Source organism: Gossypium hirsutum, chromosome D05, assembly GCF_007990345.1.
Source record: "Gossypium hirsutum isolate 1008001.06 chromosome D05, Gossypium_hirsutum_v2.1, whole genome shotgun sequence".
Taxonomy (NCBI): domain Eukaryota; kingdom Viridiplantae; phylum Streptophyta; class Magnoliopsida; order Malvales; family Malvaceae; genus Gossypium; species Gossypium hirsutum.
In genome coordinates, this window is record NC_053441.1 from 7,045,742 (window position 1) to 7,067,921 (window position 22,180).

At 30.7% G+C, this 22,180-nt stretch overlaps 2 protein-coding genes and 1 long non-coding RNA gene across 3 annotated transcripts; all 3 read left to right on the forward strand.

The window, feature by feature from the left end:
• The first annotated feature begins 2,932 nt into the window (after positions 1–2,932).
• Positions 2,933–4,016, forward strand: LOC121217659 (ethylene-responsive transcription factor ERF024). Its single transcript, XM_041093440.1, has one exon. It carries the CDS (start codon positions 3,040–3,042, stop codon positions 3,793–3,795), a length of 756 nt encoding a protein of 251 aa, XP_040949374.1. The 5' UTR covers positions 2,933–3,039; the 3' UTR covers positions 3,796–4,016.
• Positions 4,017–14,971: 10,955 nt separating this feature from the next.
• LOC107906656 (stress-response A/B barrel domain-containing protein At5g22580) lies at positions 14,972–16,089 on the forward strand. The gene is made up of 2 exons (XM_016833717.2): positions 14,972–15,335; positions 15,694–16,089. Exons 1-2 carry the CDS (start codon positions 15,217–15,219, stop codon positions 15,890–15,892), a joined length of 318 nt encoding a protein of 105 aa, XP_016689206.1. The 5' UTR covers positions 14,972–15,216; the 3' UTR covers positions 15,893–16,089.
• Positions 16,090–19,977: 3,888 nt separating this feature from the next.
• Positions 19,978–21,725, forward strand: LOC107903251 (uncharacterized). Its single transcript, XR_001685738.2, has 3 exons — positions 19,978–20,030; positions 20,470–20,543; positions 21,356–21,725. It is a non-coding gene; the product is annotated as an uncharacterized lncRNA (long non-coding RNA).
• Positions 21,726–22,180: the final 455 nt, after the last annotated feature.

Consider the following 22,180-nt stretch of genomic DNA (forward strand, 5'->3'; position numbering starts at 1 on the left):
TCATCCATGTTCTGCTGTCTTACAGTTTCAACCCTTCTTCACTAAAACTTAATTATCTCCTCGTATGGGATTCGGATGATGTTACTGTTTATTTCTATTGAAAATATACCCATTAAGGATTTAAAAATATAAATTTAAGCCCCTAATTATTTTTATACAATTCTTAAATATTTTCCAAAGTCAGAACAGGGGAACCCGAATTCATTCTGACTTTGTCTCACAAAATTTATTATATCTCATGATTTACAACTTCATTGTTTACACCGTTTCTTCTACGAGAAACTAGGCTCATTATGATTTAATTTTATCTTTTATTCATATTCTAATTTGATCCCCACAATTTTTGGTATTTTTTTAAATTTAGACTACTGCTGCTGTCCAAAACTGTTTTAATGCAATATGTTGATTACTAAGTTTATAACTCCCTTATTCCCTTTCTCTATAATATTTCCCATCACTTTCACTTATTTCCCTTCACTAATATATCAAAAACATAAGACCTTATATAAGAAAACTCTACTATAACATCATTTCCATGCTTTTTCAATAATATCAAACTTAAAAATATATTGAAATCTTGATGTTCTTACCTTGTCCTATTAGTTTCAAACTTTAACTTAATATTTTCTCTCCTCCAGCTTCTATTTCTTGAATCTAACTTGATATTTTAGCTCCCCATAGTCTCTTTGTTATCATTCTCTCTTGTTGGATATGGAAATTATTTTGATTTCTAAGTGAAAATGGTGAGTATTTGGTGAAAGGACCAAATTGTAAATAAAGCAAAACTTTCTTTCTTTCTCTCTTCTTCTCACGTTGATGCATGGGAAAAATGGTGGGATAGTGGCTTTTCATCTTTCTTTCCACATATATATACTAAATAAAATATAAAATATCATTAAAAAAATCAAATCAAAATATTATAAATAAATATTTATTTAATTAATCTAAAATATCTCCAACATCATTATTATCTTCTAGATTTCTCTCTCTTCTAATTAACCATTTTGCCCTTTATAATCTTTAAAAATTACATTATTAAGTCATCACTTAATTTGGTAAAATTGTGATTTAGTCCTTCAAAATTCTTCATCTTTTCAATTTGGTCCTAATTCATCCATTTTCCTTAGTTTCTAAATTATTCAACCCTTAAAATATTTGCACTATTGGTCCTTCAACTTTTTCATATTCACACTTTATCCCCTCAAATTTTGAGTATTTACTCTTGATCAACAAAAATTTTCTCACTTTTGCGATTTAATCCTTTCTTGAATTAATATATCATAATATACTTTCCAATGTTGCCATAACTCAAAATTCCCCTTTTTGGCACTTTATTTCCTTATTTTACTATATCAAGGATATTATCTTACTTTCTTACTGTAGTAATTTTCGAGGTATTACAAACATCGATTGACGAGATTAGCCTATCCCTTAAATCACGAGATTTACAAGATATACAATAACAAATATAATATAACCTTTACAAGATATGATTCCTATCAATCTTCTAATATTAGTTCTCATATTTACTAAGATAGCCTATGTTGGCTTCAATCTGACAGGCTTCTCAAACAGTTCTTTGAGTCGAGTTAGTTATCGTGGGCCAAATGATTCTCATCTAATCAATTGACCTCTATAGGGTGCATTTTGTGCCATGGTTACGGACTTTGAACTGCGACCTATGACACTTGCGTGGTACCATATCTGTTTTAAATCAATAGAAAAGAAAAAGTACAAGAAAAACCTTTATTTATACATAAATCATGCACAATTTTTTCATTGTAAAAACAAGTCCTCAAATTAAAGTCTAAATACATTTGACACTTTTAGGATTTGTTGTAAGTATTAGAATGGACGCGAAACGTTTCGTGAATAATAATTTTGAGATTAATATATACTTTTCATTAATAGTACAAATCCTTTATTAACAGATGGTAAATTTTGAATTTTTAGCTCATAAAATCATTATTAAAACAAACTCATTTTTTTTCTTATATATATATAAACTGGTATTTTTTTAGATGTAAAATTAAAAAAAAATCATTATAAATGTTTCAAATAATTACTGAAATTTATATTTATTTAGGCATTAAATTAAATTAAATTAAATTGCCTCCTTCAAGTTAATTCAATATATATTTAATTGGTTTTAATATATATGTTTTATTTTATAGGGATAAATCAATATTTAACTTTTAAAATTGATAATTTTTTAAACTTAAATTTTATACATGGCACAATATGGCACTTTAAGATTGTATCACATGCATTAACGAAATTTAAATTTAATAAATAAATTTAAAAAAATAGTCAAATTCCGAAAGAGAGTAGATAAAATATTCTTCTTATAATTATTAAAAAACATATATAATATGAATAGTAGTAAAAATTTGAAATTTAGCTAGATGATAATATTTGCAGCCTTATTCTTACAAGACACGAATTTACACTAAATTTATACGTAGTCGCACTAAATTGTGACTTGGAAAATTTCAGATGAAAAAGATTTTGTATATTTAAATATAAAAACATTGACTATATTTTAAAAGAAAAATAATATCAAATCAACAGGGGTCAACTTCTTTCCAATAGATTAGATGGAGTACGTTTAAAAAAAGATGCAGTACAGATCCATTGAACTGCTTCCCTCGTACTATAAAAGGGCAAGGACACGTGTTTCTGCCGTCGTAAAGTTGGACCCGATAATATTCCAATTATTAGAATTTCTACAGAAGGATAATTTTCCGACATTTCACATTCGTGTTTTCTCATGAATTTCTCGGAATCCTGTATTTTCCTTTTTCACGTGTCCGAAACTCAAACCATGCCGCTCCGTGTCCAACTCCACGTCCAAATCGCGGAATTCATTTTCTTTCCTAATCCTATTCCCTGTATTATATAATATTACTTTTTCTAAGATTTTTCCATCACTCTCTTCACTTACACTTGTCTTGCTTTTCTTCACTACTAAATCTGATACTAATATTTTCAAATTTACTTCCAAGTTATCGTTCCGGGTATTCAGATCCAGAGCTAAAAATGGAGTATTTGGAGATTGATTCTTCTTCATGCAAGCCATGCAGCCCTGACTCAGAGTTATCCTCCTCCTCATCTACCTCATCAGCTTATGATCTGCCATTAATGGTTGTTTCGAGTTCCCATAAGCGAAAAGCTGGTCGAAAGAAGTTTAAAGAGACTCGTCATCCGGTATTTAGAGGTGTACGGCAAAGGAGAGGGAGTAAATGGGTGTCTGAAATTCGTGAACCTTACAAGAAATCAAGGATTTGGTTGGGCACTTTCCTTAGCCCTGAAATGGCAGCTAGGGCTTATGACGTTGCCGTCTTAGCGCTTAGGGGCAAATCCGCCGCTCTTAATTTTCCAGACTCGGCTTCTGTTCTCCCTAGGGCTAAGTCTTCTTCGCCAAAAGACATACAAATCGCTGCGTTTGCCGCTGCCGAGGCTTTTAAACCAATAACTTCAACGGATATTGATCCTCAACCAGTGGGATGCTCATCATCAACCTCAGTTTCCACTGAGAACGACGAAGAAAAGAGCCTTTTAGATGATGGCTCGATGTGGGATCGTAGTTGGAGCTTGGAGGCCACCAACACTAATGATAATGAGTGGAATTATGGTTTCATGGACGAGGAGGCATTGTTTAATATGCCAGGCTTACTCGATAGCATGGCTGAGGGTTTGCTCCTCTCTTCACCTGCTGCTTTGCAGGCACAAGTTTATGATTGCGACGATGACGTAGCTTCCACCTTTAACATTGATTTATGGCGACATTACTAATTACAAGCCTGCCTTTGCTATGTTGTGTTTTTTCTAGTTTCTTTGTTTTCGCTTCATTTTTCCAGTTTCCTTTAAAAAAAATTAGTAGAAAAAGTATACCAATTAAACCAACTGGTCATATAGTGTTAGGATTTACATCAACCTCATATTACTTTTAAATCCATAGTATATGATTTGGATTAGGTTTGACGTCACTGGTATACATCATTCTATTTGTCTTATTTTTCATATCTATTTTGTTATTTATATTCAAAGTTTAAAGTTATCTCTTAACAATATTTTATTTAAAATTTAAACCTCTTTTTTCTCTAAGAGCAAATTTACCCGGTAAATTACACATAAAAGCCTTTTTTTTTCAATATTTACTGAAATGGGCCCAGTAAATAATTATTTACCGGAATGGGCTCTTTTCCCCGAAAACGCGTCTACGTCAGCGCGATGTCAGGGTACGTGACAGGAAAACGCGTCCCTGAGGAAGCATTTTGCCTGCACTTTTAGGGTTTAGGGTTAAAAATTAAAGTATAAAGGATTATAGTTTAGGGTTTAGGGGTGTTCATGGGGCTAGGCTGGGCCAGGCCGGGTTCGGGCTGGGCCGAGGGAAAAATATTTGTCCCGATTCCTAGGGCCGGCCAGGGCCCGGGCCAAAAAAGTGGTGCCCGTACACGGGCCTGGCTTTTTTACCCAAACCCATAATTCGGGCCTATATTATTACCCAAACCCTCCCATATTTCTGGCGGGCCGTCGGGCCGTGACAAGCCGGCCGCCCCATGAACACCTGTAAGTTTAGGGTTTGTCAATTAAATTAATTATAATTTTTTTAAAATTGGATTAGTTTTCGTGTTAATTATTTTTTAAGAAAAAATAAATTAAATTAGGGTTTAGGTCGTAGAGGTGTCCATGGGCCGGGCCGGGTGCAAAAAAAATTTTTCAGCCCGGGGCGGGAATATGGGCCTGAGATTTTGTCCAGGCTCGGCCCAGGAAAAAATACGGAACCTGGGCCCGAGTTATTAAAATTATATTTTTATTAAAATTAAAACTAATTGTTAGTAAAATTAATTGTTATTAAAATTATATCAAATTATATTTTTTTGTACCAATCAAAACATTTTGTAAAATCTAACATTTTGTTAGTAAAATTATTAATTGTTAATTGTAATAATTGTTAGTAAAATTATCAAATTATATCAAATTATTAATTGTTAGTACTAGTCAAAATATTTTGTAAAATCTAACATTTTGTTAGTCAAATTATTAATTGTTAATTGTATTAATTGTTAGTAAAATTATCAAATTATATGGGTTAGGGTTAGGGTTTTTGTTAGCATTAGGGTTTTAGTGTTTTTAAGTTAAGGGTTAGGGTTATGGTTAGGGGTTTTAAGTTAAGGATTAAGGTTAGGGCTAAGGTTTTTGTTAGGGTTTTGGTGTTTTTAAGTTAAGGGTTTTAAGTTAAGGGTTAGGGTTAGGGTTAGGATTTTTAAGTTAAGGGTTAGAGTTTTTAAGTTAAGGGTTAGGGTTATGGTTAGGGTTTTTATGTTAAGGGTTAGGGTTAGGGCTAGGGTTTTTGTTAGGGTTTTGGTGTTATTAAGTTAAGGGTTTTAAGTTAAGGGTTAGGGTTAGTGTTTTTAAGTTAAGGGTTAGGGTTATGGCTAGGGTTTTTAAGTTAAGGGTTAGGTTATGGTTACGGTTTTTGTTAGGAATTTTTAAAAAATGAAGGGGTGGAGGGTTTTTAAGTTAAGGGTTAGGTTATGGCACTATTCACGCGCGGGGAAAACGCGTCCCCTGGGACGCGCTGACGTGCCAACAAAACGCGTCCACGTCAGCGCGCTTTCTGTCCACGTGGACAAAGCGCGCCATTGAGGACGCGTTTTCCTGTCACGTATCCTGACATCGCGCTGACGTGGACGCTTTTTCGGGAAAAAGGGCTCATTCCGGTAAATAATTATTTACTGGGCCCATTTCGGTAAATATTTGAAAAAAAGGGCTTTTAATTGTATTTTGCCCAAATTTACCGGTAACGCAAATGAAAAATAAGATATTAAAAAAATATTTAAAGATAAAAATACAATTAATAAAGGTTGGAGGTAATAATAAGGCACATTGTACTCTTAAGCAGGGGTGAAGTTAGGCGGTTAGCAGAAACCACGGTCCCTTAAAATGGAAAATTTTTCATTTAAGCTCTTTACAAATTATAAAATTTTAAATTAATAATGGTAAAATTATACTCTGGCCCTCCCAAAAATAATAAAAATTTAATTTAATCTTTTAAAAATTTTAAAGATATAAGCTATTAAAATGGTGAAGTTGCATTTTTATTATTGTAAAAATATACAATTTAATTCCGGTCCCTCCAAAAATAACTTTTTGACATCGCCGCTGCCCTTAAGGAGAGAATATAAGTTTGAATTTTGGAGACAATCTTATTGGAGGAGTAATCACGAACTCAGAATATGAAGTGTAAAATTGAAAAGATAAAGAAAGACCAAATTCAAAATTATTTTATACAAATAAACAATTATTTTATAATGAGAAAGAAGTTTACAAATACAAAATTAAACCTCAAGTCTTATAAAAATCAATTTAAAAGACACACAAAATTACCATTCAACTAGAAATTTAAAGCTTACTATGTAAAGCTTTTTTACTGGAAAAGAAAAAGGTTCACCGTTGACGAACCCAGTTCTGATTTTTCAACTTCCCCTAATTTCCTCATTTCTTCAAACAAGTGAGTGAGGATTTGATTTTCTAACGGAAAATACTGCTTAGCTGCGCTTTGAAATTTCAGTTACTTGAAAAAAGAATTACATATAACAAATTAGAATTTCAGCTACGTTTAATATAATACACGTGCCACATTTTGCATTAAACAAAGAAAAGAAAGAGAAAAATATTATAAAAAAAAGGACACACTTCAAGTAGTAGATTAATTTATTGGTTCCATCATATAAATATATAGTAAAGACATTAAGTAGATACATCAACATTGAAGTTGTTCAATTCAAGGATGGTATTGATCGGCATTTGTTGGATTTTTCACAGCCTCTATCATAAGGATTAGAAGGTGGTAGGCAATTTCCTCCTTTGCATTCAGATGGATGATCTCCTCTTCCAATTGCCGGATACCCAATTGTTGGTGTCGATCTTGCTTTTGCATTTCCAATCCACAATGAGCTCACCACCATTGTACATATGCATATAACCACCATTTTTTTTTCATAGACATTCTCATTCTCTAACGATTCGACCTAATTAATTAAAATCAAATTCGCAATACAAATGAGCAAACTATTTTCTATTTATGTTAGATATGTATAAAATCAATTTTTTATATGCTAGATATGTGTCAAGATTTATACAAGACTGTGTCATATATACACCAACATTTGCACCACTAATATCGTAATCGTAATCTATATTATATGATATTATCATTACTTATCCAATGCTTATCTAATATGTATTAGAGATAAGTATACATAAGCTTACCCAATAACTTTCCAAATTGAGAATTGAACCATCTCTCGAGATATTAAATTTGTAATTTTGAAGACCTTAGCATCTGTTTTGATTAAAATTTTTAGTATATATTTAATCTCATATATATTAGTGATAAGTATACAGTAATTAAACTTGACATAATAGATACAATGATTCAATTCCTAATTAAATAAATCTTGAATTAAGATTGATTCGTCAAATATCAAATTTATATCATTTTTTGAGTTGGATTTAATTAAGTTAAAAATTTTGAGAAAAAATGATTGTTAAACTAAGATTGTTATGAACTTAAGTTGGATCAAGATTTGTATTAAAAATGTTTCAAATTCAAAATACCCGAAGTTTTAATTCTTGATCTCATCTCTTCTCCCATACTTAATAGTGGTGGAAAATGTTGTATGATAATTCTTCAATAGAATAGATTTGTTGTTATCAAACTAACACAACCTTGATAATTAAAATAGGATGATGAAAATTGAAGCGATCAAGTCTTTCTTGAAGAAATTGCACACTCTTGATGATAAACTAGTAATAAACAACAAAGAAATATTATCCTCAAAATACAATAAACTTAATCACCCACCATACACATTACTAATTCAGAGACATTAGAAGGTACAAGTTCTACCTAAATGTCACTTTTTTTTACCCAATTAATCAAATTCTTAAAAGGACTTGATAATTTTTTTATTTTTTTTGAAGTGAGATGAAATCACTATTTATAATAAAATTTTGAGAGAAAACGGCCTTTCGCATTTACAACTTGAACAATAACACATTTAAATTGTTTATAACTTTCACTTCCGTAGTAAATATGAGTTAAAATTAATTAAATAAAAAAAGCGTTTTCCATGGTAAACAGTAACATATTTTGGTTTAAATGGAACTGTTTTCCAACGAGAAGCATTCAGCACTAATGCGGGCCAGAAATTGGATAAGTGTTGGGCTAATCCCGCCAGCCCACTACCGAAGTTTAATTGAACAAGGAAATTAGAGTTAATTCCACCATTCATCCCAAACTATAACCTTCATTCTAAACTGGTCCTCAAACTTTAAGACATTCTACTTAAATCCAAAAACTATCGAGGCTATATCAATAAGGTCCTCTTATTACTATGAGATGTTAGAGTTTATGTGGCATATTTTAAAATGTAAAAATCAAGAAAAATGAATATTGTAAAAATCTTGATTTTGAGGCTTTCAAATATTTTAAAAAACCTTTATCATTCACTCTCCCTTTTTCATTTTAAACTATGTCTTATAAGATTTGACATGCCATTTAATGATTTTAATAATAAAGGGGCCTAATTGATATAATATAAATAGTTTAAGGATGTAATTAGAATGTTTTAAATTTTAAAAACTAATTTAAAATAAAAACAATAATTTAAGGATATTTACTGCAATTAACTCAAGGAATCAATACATGCCAAATATATTGATATTCCAAAAAAACATATATCTTTTATAAAAAAAGCATTAGAGGATATGGAGCACGTATATTTGGAATCAAGAATTATAGAATGCAATTAGATTAATAATCAGAATTGATCAAAGTCAAACTAAGATTTATACATAGTAGGAATTAAGTTATAATAACTCATAAAATTATGTTAATAGTCACTTAATAATGGTTTTTTGTTAATTATTTTAAATTTTTAAATATTTTTATTTTTATAAAAAAAACAAAATTGATTGGATTAAGAATGTGTGGACATAAAAAAGCAAGAATGGTGATTCCCTAGAAAAGTAAACAATTAGCATAGTATATAAAAATGATAAGGAATCAGTCAATAGATTCAAATTCACTTCACTTGAAAAGTCAAATTCGGAATGAATTATATGAAAGCTGTTGCTTTCGCTTGCTTCTTCCACACTTTTATGTGGGAATTTCGACCCATTAACCATATGTTTTGACTCACCTTCAGATTCATGATTTTATGGATCTCTCATTCTCTCCATTTCGTGTTCTTTTCTTTTCTTTTTCTTTCTGAATTCCCTAAATTTAGCTTTCTTATCAATTTGGGTTTTTTTTAAGCTAAATTGATCATTAATCTTTAAAAAAAAAGAGTAGAATTATGTTTTAATAAAAACATCAAATAAAATATTAATTTTTAACAATATTAGTGCAATAAACCCTATTACAATCCATGTGTAATTTATGTTAGCATGACATTATTTATCTTATATACCGTCTCAATAAATCATTTAAAATTATAAAAATACTCTAAAAAAAGAAAAAAAATAGTATGAAGTACATATGGTCTACGGGCTTCCCTATTTAAAATTTTAATGTTTTAGTTAAAGAAACAATAAATTGACTTTTTTAATGTTTGTTAATTAAATTAAATTTTTTTTAAGTTAAATTAAGGGTCAAATCAACTTTAAAATAAATAATGATGAAAGATGTATAGATTAAAAGGTATATTTCACCCTTAAATATTAAATCTTCAAATGAAGTTCAACTTGTGCTAATTAATTAATTTAAGAATGTTGACCTAAGTTAGCTTGATTTTGTTACGTTAAATGATTGAAATTGCAGTACAAATTAATGCAATAAATATAATAACCAAAAAAATCGAAATCATCATTAAATAAAGATAGTATCAGTACTTATGCTTAGCTATATAGTTGCAGCTCTTAAGCATAAAATTATTGAGTTCACAGCTGATGAAATAAGAGCTTCCCCATAATGTCGAATCCTTGGTGCAATGATGGCAAATCTCCCCAAAATCCCTGCAATAGTAATACGGTGTTTGAAAACAGCCCGGACCTCCTTCTGGGTTGGTTCAAGAACCTGAATGCTCAACACAAACAAGAGCTTATCATAGAATTGTCGACCAAAGTGCAAGGCCTTTCAATGGAGAAACAACTCCCAACCGAAAGGGCCGAGGTAGATGATGATCTCAAGGCAAGGCATTTCCAGCAACTCCTGCAGCGACTTTCTTCCAAGAAAAACAATGTCGGGTCCAAAATCCACAAGGCATATCTCGGAGTTCAACGTCGTTATATTATTGAACATGAAGATCAACATTTGTTGAAACCTGACAAGTTGAGCAATTTGAAATCAATAGATTCAAGAGCAGGATCGCCTGTTGTGAGGAAGGAAGGTGCCATTTCTGAGGTGGGGAGTTCGCTCAATCCAGAGCTATTCAAGATTAAAAAATTTTCCATAAGAAGACCACAAAGTGAACAAGGTGGCGCTACTCATGAATCCAGAGCTAATTAATTCAGCTGCTTATTGTTGAATTTCAATATTTCAAATTATGATTAAATATTGGAAATAAAGCTAGTTAATGCATGGTGAAAATTTGGTTCTTATATTTATGGGTTTTTTTTAAAATTAATACCTAAATTTTCATTTCGTCAAGGAAAAAAATTGTCAAATTTAAGGCTAAATGAGTATTTAAGAAAAAAAAAACATACATGCAATTTTAGTATTACTATTTCTTGTTGAACATATGTTCGTGCTGCTTATTCAATAAGGAGCAATTGAATTTTAGCTATAGTGACTTTTTTTCTTTTTAAATACATGTCATGAAATTTGACAGATGTTTCAAATTTTAGCGAGAATTTTAATTTATGCTAATAGATAATATAAGATATAAATCGCTGCAAATAATTTTTCTCCAAACCCTAAAAGCCACCTACTGTTTCTCTGGTTTGGTTTGTCATTGGAGTTTAATGCTGGTAAACTAACTCCAACTTGTTGAACTTTGACCAATCGAATATTACTTTGGTTAAAATAGGTTATAAATCTTCTTTATAAATTTAAATTTTAGTTTTTTTTCCTTTTAATTTTCAGATTTTAAAGTTTAGGTCTAATTTTTAATAATGTTAAAAAAATTAGTTAAATTTATTGATGTGACATTTCGAAATTAAAAAAAAAACTCATTTGGTAGCAATGTAACTAAAAAAATGTAATAAATTGAATTTGAATTTAATAAAAATAATAAGGTTAATAGTTGGACCTAAATTTTGAAATCTAGAAAATAGATGGACTAAATTTTTAGAAATAAAAATACAAAGACCAAATTTTAAATTTGTGAAAAATGTAGGAACTTATGGCATATTTTAACTAATTAATTTTCTTGTTTTTGAAAAGGGATTGCTTTTTTAGGTGAATGTACCTAAGATTAGACATGTCCAAGACTCTAGTAGCCCACTTGGCCCGACCCGATTAGGGTCGGGTTTGGATAATGATTTTTGCACCTTAATCTGACTCGGCTCAGTCCGAAATCAATTTGGATGATAAAAGATATTTATAAAATTTAAGTTTGATTATAAAAGTATATAATATATCAATTACAAATATAGTTTTTTGAATAGTGAATTGGACTTTTTGGGTGAGTTGAGCCGAATTGAAAACGGGTTTGGGTTTGGAATTTTTTAAACAAAGCTTTAGTCCAACTTGACCCATGGACTCCTCTACTTCAGATGTCCCTCTATTATAGGGATATGATTAAATTAATCTCTCTACTATTAAATGGATTAATTTAGTCCCTGTACTATTAAAAAAAATTAAATAAGGCCAATTAGTAATAGAGCTAATCTTTACTATTTAACAGAGGTATTATTTTTAAAGTTTTTATAATTCTGTAAATGAAATTTTTTATTTGGAATTGGATTTTTTTTAATATATTTATATAATAAATATAAACTTTATCACAACTTGAGTTTATTCAATTTTTTAATAGTATATAAAATAAATTGATACATTTAATAATAATAGAATGACTAATTAAATCCGGTCACTCTAATATTGAGTACACCCTAAGTCGCTTAACCTTTTTTTTATTATATTTCCATCCAACTTTACTTCTTATTATCATTTACAAGAGAAGGTATTGTATGAAACTGTGATTCCACGTCATCATTATTCATTTCCAATAGAAGAATGACAAATCAATTTTTTATTCCTGATTTTCAATTTTTTCCTCCTTACAAAATTTAAATCCAACTAAAAATGCTAAAAATTAAGAGAAAAAGTTTGATTTATCATTCTCCTATTGAAAAAGATAAAGATAACGTTGAATCACAATTTTATACAATTCTTTCTCTATTTACAAATGTGATTTTTATTAAATTTTTTATTTACAAGCGAAGGCAATTCTAAATAATATTTAATTGTTCCCTTTAGATATTTATTGAAATATATATTTTTAATTTTTAATTAGTTTAATATTAAAAAATAGTAAAATATAGAGTATTAAGTAAAATTTCAGAAAGAGGCAACTCAATAAATCATAATGTCTGTCATTTAAATATTAAATAAGATTGTAAAAAAAAAATTAAAAATCAAATTCCAACCTTAGCTTTTAATTTAATGGTACTACGTGTTCATCTTAAAAATTAACTTTATAAGTCCAATCACCTAGTATATAATTATATTTATTAAATATATAAATATATAAAATAAATAATTAAAAAATTTAAACTTATATCAAATTTAACATATATAATTTATATGAATAAAATATAAAGAAATTATGATTGAATTGTTAAAATATTAATAGAGGGAAAGATGTAAAATTATTTTAATATAATATTTCCCATGATTTAAAAATTTTTTCTTCAAAAAAGAAAAGAAAGTGGGCATATGGGGTGACCATCGGAAGTGGGCACCTAATGTCGCTAATGGACCAACTATCGCTTTCAAACCTCAGATGGGTGCAGTGGGGATGAACGGCTGATGATGTAGGATGCTTTTGAATTGAATCTGACAGAGTTTGACTGTACCAGGCTTTTAGTAATAATAATACTGGGTTTTTTAGGCCCACACTTCTGCTGGTACTCAAATACTTATTCCTCGCACGAGGGCAGGCCGCTTCCCCATTATGTCGGTTCATAAATCCATATTTAAATTTGATTTGAGTTAAAATTTTATTTTTTTATCAAATAGAAAATAGTTCAGATCGTTGAATTCATCTCCCGGAAGAGGATTTCTGTTCACCAAAGGTCTGCAGTAAAGTTTTTGATGGTTGTTCCGGAAAAAGATGTTGAATCTTTGGTTTCATGAGATAAGTTTCTCTCCTATATTAGACTTTGAATAACCAAAAATCAACAAAGTTGTGAGTTCATCATAGAAGCAAGTTTTGAGTTCCTTCATTTTATTAGATGATTAACGTGCAAGGTTGATCGATATCATGGGATTTTGACTTGGTAAGATCAATCATTGATGGGAAACATAATTGCAGGTCCATATATATGACTCCTCAATTATTGCCCTACCTTCCCTTTCACTATTTCAATTCATAGTATTTTAGAAAAAATAATCCCAAGAATATAATTTATTAATATACACTTCCATATTCATATTTGAATGTCTCACATATAAATATATATTTTTTAAATTAGATAAAATATTTATATAACCTTTCATTGTACGAGAGCTTCAAATTTTGGCCACAAAATTTAAGAAATCCAATAAATTCATGCAATTTCTGATTTCATTTTATAAAGGAAAACATAAGCTTAAAACGTTTGATATAAAAGTTGAAAGAAATTAACCTTACAGCTTGGCTGGTAATTTGAATAAAAGAGCTGGATATCAAAATTATGATATCTAATGTCGGTAGTAGTGATTAATATTCTAATCACAGGTACTTTTAAAGAAGAAAATGTCTGGTTATAAAATACACTGTAATATTATTTATCAAATATAATTAATAGAAAGGCTGAGGCTGACCCACATATTTCTTCCACAGTGGATTTTGTAGATTATAATAATGCATGTAGACTAAATCATGCAAGCAAACAAAAGAACATATCATCCTCAATCAGTGTTCAAAATTATAAAAGCTTAGGCAAATTTTGCAGAAACTTGTCGTTTAATTTCTTGCATTTACTTTAATACAAATCTGAAACAAATCCTTTTTGGTTTGACTAATCAAATAATCCCAAAGAAAAAGGTATTTAACAAAATCAAAATGAATCAACGTGGAGCAAAGTGTATGCCTAATAAATCATCGATGTTTTCTTGATATAGCTGATATGACCCGAATTTGCTTTCATGGTGCTTCACACTCTGTAAGAAAAAGAAGAAACTAAAGATTCCTTAAAGATAAGTATGGTGAAATGTCATCCATGAACTGCAGCTTGAACAAATTTGAACCTTGGAGCCACATGGGAAGGACATGGACAAAAGTCTAACAATAAGCATTGTGTTCTAAATTTCTCATAGAAAAGGAAAGAAACAAAAGAGTTCAATCAATTTCACTCCCCAGCTCCCCCATATTGAAAGGACACAAATTAGACCATGTGTTTAAACTTATATTATAATTCGGATTTAAGTGACTATGAATATTCAACATAATTATTGAAAAATATCAGGGTACATGTTTTCAGAGATCTGTTCCATTAATAGTTTTAAAAAAGAAAAGAATTATGTAATAATTGGAGGATATGAGAGAATAATAATAAAAGAGAGAAAGGAGGGTGTGTAGTGTGATACCAATGGCTTAGAAAATCAGGTGACATGATATCTCAAGTTTCAAGAAAAAAAGATGAAATGGAACTATTATGAGTGATGACGAACATTTCATGTGCAAAAGCAAAAGGGAAAGGGACAATGAGCTGAGGACAATATTCACAGTAAAAGGGCTGAGCAGTGGGTCTCACCGCCCCTGCAAATCTGTACCTCTCCATATATTGAAATACAGATCTTGTCTAACAAAGGAGAGACTAATGAGTCTGATCCCTTTAGGTCATGGTTGGTAATTACAAACGGTGAATTATTATTATTTTTTTTTTGGGGGGGGGGGGCACCTTCACACTGTTTAAGTTGACACCAAAATAACTTTGGGTTTTTGTGTATAAATTTGTCTAGTTATTTTCATTGGTTAGCTGCTTCAAACTTTTTTTTAAACCCTCAAAGCTTCACAAGGTTTTTCTTTCTTTCTTTTATTTTCCTTTTAGGGATAAATAATGGGAGGGTTCAAGCATCTTGTTGTTGTGAAGTTCAAGGAAGATGTGGTGGTGGAGGGGATTTTGAAAGGTATGGAAAAGCTGGTTTCTGAGGTTGATGCTGTCAAGTCCTTTGAGTGGTGAGCTTTTTCTTCTTCTTCTTCTTAATCTTTTAGATCATTTTGCATGCTTGTATTTGCTGCTCTTTCATTGACTTGGTCAAAAGAAAATGAAGTAAATAAACAAATAGCTCTGTTGGTTTCAAAAAACCGAAAGAATAATGGGTTCAAAATCAGTCACAGAATTGAAACTCAAGTACACAGTAATAAGGCCAAAGAAAGTGAGAAAACAACTCAACACTTGGGGGTTTCTTCATATTTTTGATGTTATTGCAAATCCCAGAGTTGCCATTACTTTGTGGTTTAAAAGGTTTTTGTACTTTAAATTGGATTTGAACAAAAATCAATAGAAAAACATGAAGTGAATGTGTTGAAACAGGGGACAGGACATAGAAAGCCAAGAGATGCTTAGACAAGGATACACTCATGCCTTCTTGATGACGTTCGAAAAGAAAGAAGATTACACTGCATTTACCAGCCATCCCAGTCACATTGAATTCTCCGCCACTTTTGTTACTGCCATTGACAAGTTTGTGGTGCTTGATTTCCCTTCGGTTCTTGCAAAATCTCCGGCTTGATCTGCAAGAAAGAAAAAAGCTACCCAGGAATTTAAGTGTTTGAGTATTTGTTATGTTTAATCTCTCTGTTGTTTGCATCTCTATGTTTTCTGCTTATGTGTTATGGCTTTCTGCCATTGCTGTCAATTCCCCAATAATCACAATTTGTATTATTGATATGCAAAAATTCACATGCATTTTGCTTCTTTTTCTCTGAACTCTGAGCTTAACATATTACGATTCCGACATAAGCTACGTGTTGTGGATGCATGATGTAAAAAAGGAGGAGTAAATGATGCAGTTCACTTGAAATGAGAATGGAATATTAATTATTGCAATTTATTTTCATACAAAAGTTAGATTTTAATCTGATGAAGCATGCAGTTGAATACACATACTCATTGGTTATTAAAATGAAAATGTTATTACAAATTATAAAAAGAATTCAAAAGCTTCAACAATAAAAACCTATTTACATTTTATAAAAGTATAATTTATTTAAAATTTTATATCTTGATTTATATGAAGTGGTAGTTAAAATTTTATTTTTTGTTTGTCACCTCATCCCACCTCAAATATTGTATAAAATTACTTAATTAAAATTTTATAAAATCACAAAAAAACAATAAATAATATAAAATATAAAATCTTCTATAAATTTTAAAAATTTTAAAAACAAATAAAAAGTGAAAAATAATTGAAACTTACAGCAAATATATATATATTTGATCGTGATTAGCATTGATTGACAACGAATTTTAATTGTTGGTTAATACTAATCAAACAGATCAAAGTTGGTAATTTTTTAAAGTTTAATTTATTATTTATTTTTTAAGTTTAAATAAATTCTTTTACTTTCTTTTTACTTGTTTTGAATTTTCTAAAATTTTAGCTAAATATTTTTAAATATTTTTGAATATTTTGCGGTTTTATAAAAATTAAATTTTTTTTGAATTTTTATTATTTAAAATCAAACAAATGATTTTTATTGTTTTTTTTAGAAACAATTTTTTATTAAGGGGTCTGTTTTATTGTTGATTTTGTTTGTCTGTTGTGGTGTTGTGGGCAGATTTTATGTCGCTATTTTTTATTGGTTTGGGTAGATCAAGGAAGTTACTTTGTTTTGTTTCTTCTTCTGTTGTTTTAATGAATATATATTCTCCTTGTTAAGGAAAAAAAAACAAAGTAGAGAATTAAAAGTTATTTTGTAATTAATTGACAAATTAAATACGTGGAGAGGTAAGCCAAATTTCCAACCTTACTTTATATTTATCTCTAATACATATGAGATAAGCATCAAGCATGGGATAAGTCATGATAATATTGCTATTTGGTAACAATTCAGCAATAAAGAAGTAGTGAATCATTCTCAATTGATTTCTCAATCCAATGTCATGTATTTAATACACATAAAACAACTAACTGAAGTTATTAACAACTTGCTAACTAACATTAACTAATAGTAACTGTAAACAGTTATTCCTAACATGCCTCGTACTTGTCAACTTTTCTTCTCATCAAAGACTTCCTAATTCATGACAACAACTCGAAGCTGATCCCGAAACTTGGTGAACGTTGCTATTGACAGTGGTTTTGTCAATATATCCCAAGTTGGTCTGAACCAGGTACATGACCTACTTGGAACATCCCATCTGCAACCTTTTCTCTGACAAAGAACAGGCCTAACTCGACATACTTAAACTTTGAGTGCATAACAGGATTCCCTGTTACCGCAACCACAGCTGAGCTATCACACCATATCAAAGCCTTATTCGGAACTGGAACACATAACTCAGTCAATAAGGAACGGATCCACACAATTTCTACAGTAACATGAGCAACATTCTTGTATTCTGCTTTTGTTGTAGACCTAGAGACTACTTGCTTGTTCCTTGAGCTCCAGGAGATTGGATTCCCCCCAAGAAACACACCAAAACCTAAGTTGACTTGCGATCATCCACATCTGACCCCCAACTGGCATCGGAGTATCCTTCAAGCAAGAACTTTGAGGCTTGGGTGAACTTCAACCCATAGTTCAATGTTCCTCGTAAATACTTTAATATCCTTTTCACAGCATTGAAATGCAAGTCCAAAGGTTTATGCATGAACTGGTAAACCTTGTTTACGGAGTAAGCAATGTCTGGCCTAGTGATTACCACGTATTGTAAGGCACCAACAATGCTCCTGTAATGATGCTCATCCTTAACAGGACTGTCTGTATTAACTGACAGATGACATGTGGTGACCATCGGTATTGGCAAGCCATTTGATCTATCCACGGAGGCTCTTTGAAGTAGATCTAAAATATATTTTTTCTGAGTAAGGAACACTCCTTGTGAAGTGTAGTCAACTTTGATGCCAAGAAAATAGCTCAACTTCCCTAGGTCTTTCAAAGAAAACTTATCATTAAGTTGAGTAACAAACTTGTCTATAGCCTGAGAATCGTTCCCAGTGATGATAATGTCATCAACATAGACTAAAACATATGAAACCAAAAACTCTTTCAACTTATGAAACCAATCCCGAGGTGCTTGTTTGAGACCATACAAGGCCTTTCTTAGTTTACAGACGAGTTGCTCACCATTTGGCCCTTGTTGCTCGAACCTTAGAGGCTGCATCATGTAAATTTCCTCACTCAAATCCCCATTCAAAAATGCACTATTAATGTCAACTTGTTTAAGTGGCCAGTTTAAAGATATTGCCAAAACAATGACTACTCTAATTGTAGTTGGCTTAACCACAGGGCTGAAAGTTTCCTGGAAGTCAATGCCAGCTTCCTGCAGGTAGCCCTTGACAACTAATCTGCCCTTATACCGAGCAATTGAGCCATCTGCATGTCTTTTGATCTTAAAAATCCACTTGCAGCCTACAGCGTGATGACCTTCAGGTAAGGGCATAAGATCTCAAGTACGATTAGCGGGCAAAGCATTGTATTAAACTTGTGCAGCTATTGTCCAAGCAATACTCTGAAAAGCTTCGATTATGGTCTTAATCTCCTCCTTCTCAACCAAAATAGAAGCAAAGACTTTGGGCTTAAAAACACCACTTTTGGAGTGAGTCTGCATGGGGTGAATATTCACACTCGAAGGAGCTCCTGTAGTACACTTAGTCTGACCACAGGACGTAGGCACATCAGCTGCTACTGGGAAGTCAGTAGAAGAGCTGAAAGGAGATTGATTACTAGGAGAATGTACTAGGGAAGGTGCCACAAGAGAGACCCTGGCTGGTCTTGTGACTGTTCGTGTGAAGGTGCTTCCAGAAGAATCATTAGCCATAATCAGAGGAAGTACAGTCTGTTGATGAAGATCCCTTGTAGAGCTAACTTGAGATTGTGAACAGAAACCATCATGAAATGAAAACTGAGCCTCATAAAATTGAACATGTCGAGATAAGAAAACCCGACCATCTTCAGCAAGACACCTATAACCCTTTGTATTAGGAGCACTACCAAGAAATACACACCTTTGAGATCGAAACTGTAATGACCCAAAAATTCACGGGCATCGGAAAAGTACATTATCGGGCCTCCGTCTTAGTAAATTGAGTTCGAAAATAATTATTAGAAATATTTACTAGAATAGTTGTTTGTTTAATTAGGTTTTAGATAGATGAATTTAGCTTAATTAAGAGTAATTAGTAAAAAGGATTAAATTACAATAGAAGTGAAAGTTTAATTATAGATTAAAATAAAATAAGATGGACTAAATAGGTAAATAAGCCAATGGCTTAAGATTAGGCGGCAATACATGGAAAAATCTTAGATTTTTTCTTGATTTATATTATAAAAATATTATTAAATTAAAATATTATAAATATATTAATTAAAATTAAGATAATATGTTATAGGAAACAAATAAGATAAAGACAATTGTGTGGTGATAAAATAATACATGTGTAAAATATTTATAAAAACACACTTGTAATAAAATAAAACATTTTCTTATAATTTAAGTAAAAGATATTTGTGAATAAAATATTATTATATGATTATAATATATTATTATTATTATTAACTAATGCATAAAAGAAATAAAGTAAGTAAGTAAAACAAAAAGAAGAAGAACAGAAAAGAAACAGAGAAAGAGACGAAAACAGGGGAAGAAAAAGGGAAAGAAAAGAAAGAGGGAAAATTGAGATTTTGAAGCTTGAAGTTTAATAGGTTAGCTAAATCAAGTCCTTTTCTCATAAATTTGATGTTTTTTAGATCCCTAGAGTGAAATACTCTTGGATTTAAGTTGAAAATTTGAAAGTTAATAGATTTTTGAGTAGGGTTTATGTTGAATAAATGATGGAATTGAGGTTTTATTTGATAGAATTTCTAGTTAGAGTTGATAAAAGGATTAAATTGTGAAGTAAGCTATAAGTTTTATGTTTGTAGGGATTAAATTGAGGAAAATTCGAAATTAATGAAATATGCTGAAAATTTGGTAGTTAAATTTGAGTTTAGAATAAATTTGAATAGAAATAGAGTGTGAATTAAATTAGAAAAGTAAATAAATTTAGTTAGGATTAAATTGGAATTAAAGTATAAATTAGATAGAAATATTATTATAAATTAATGTTGTAATTGATGGTGTAAATTATTACTATTTTCGTAGCTAACAAGGAACTCGAGGCATCGGCACACAAAGGAAACGAGAAGGTTATTGAGGAATAATCGAGCAAAATTCGGGTTTGTGTTACTATAATTCAAATTATTTATTATTTGATGTTAAATTTAAATTATGTGTATGGTAAGCATATGATAAGGTAAGTGACTTTATTGAATTGAATTTGGAAAAAAAAATTAAATTGAATGAGAAAAGTATGTGTTGGTATTGAACTGTGTTTCATTAGTGAATGGAAAAAGTATAATTGATATTGAAAATGAATTTTTTGAAATAAAAGTGAAAATTAGATTGTGAAATTTATATACCCTATTAACTAGTCGGGCTGAGTCGGATATAATTGGCATGCCATAGGATTTAGAAGAGTACGGGATTTATCGGCTTTGCCGATCAAACACTTTATGTGTCGTATCTCAGGCACTTTATGTGTCGTATCAGGCACCTAGTGTGTCGTTTCAGGCACTTATGTGTCGTATACTGATCATGTACTATGTACCGTTTTAGGCACAATGTGCCGTATTGGTGTGTTTGGGTTGGAATCCGTGTATCCGTCAAAGTCTAGATTGTTAATAGGGTGAATAATTGAAATAAGAAAATTTAAAATTGTGGATTAAAATTTGAGATTGAAAATGAAAGGCATGAATTTAATGTTTATGTAGTGATTGAAATTATTACATGTGATATATGATTGAAATTGAAGAATAACTAAAAATTGTATTGTTATTGTTAGTTAATGAAAGTTTATAAATTAATTGATATTTAAGAAATCGGATAGTTACATGCTTGGTAATTATAATTCTTTGTTGTTATTATAATTTGAATTATGGTAATACCACTGAGTATACAAAACTCAGCGTACAGTTGTTTCCGTGCGCAGGTTGAAAAGGGATCAGAGTCTCGGTTCAGCATCCAGGACAATCCCGACTCCGACATAAAGATTTTGGTGATGTTTTCTTCCTTTAAGAGAAAGTGGCATGTACATAAGAATTATAATAGTTATTTTGGTATGTTGTATAGTTTTATTGTAAAGTAAGATATTATGTATTTTGATGATTATATTAGCAAATTGGTAGAAGTCCTTTATGGCATTGGTATCGAATTGAAATGACTTGATTAGTTTTATGTGTTAATTAGAAAAGATAATAGGATTTTTATTAAATAAGTTGTTATGTCAATATGTCAAGTAAGATTTAAGTATATAAATGCCTTGGTTGAAATACTGGAATTGGGTTGGTTATGTTTGAAATTTTGCAGGGGGTTGTATGTAAAAATAAGCAGAAATGTTGCCGAAATTTTTATAAAAAAAATGAATGAAGTCAATTAGTAAAATTTATATGAATTATTTGTAAATTGTTTGATATGTCATATAATGTCTCGTAACCCTGTTCCGACGACGGTTTGGGGTTAGGGGGTGTTACAGAAACTATAACTTATGCTATTGGAATGGCCTTAGATCAGGAAAGCAAGCACAGCCAAACATCCGAAGCAGACGATAGTCAGGTTTAAGTTTGTGAAGTGCTTTATAAGGACTAACTTGATGCAGAACAGGAGTAGGTAGTCTATTGGTCAAGTAAACAGCATGGGCAAAGGCATAAAATTAAAATTTCAAAGGCATACCAGACTGAGCTAGAAGAGACAAGCCCATATCAACTATTTGTCTGTGCTTTCTTTCAGCAACCCTATTCCGCTCTGAGGTGTAGGG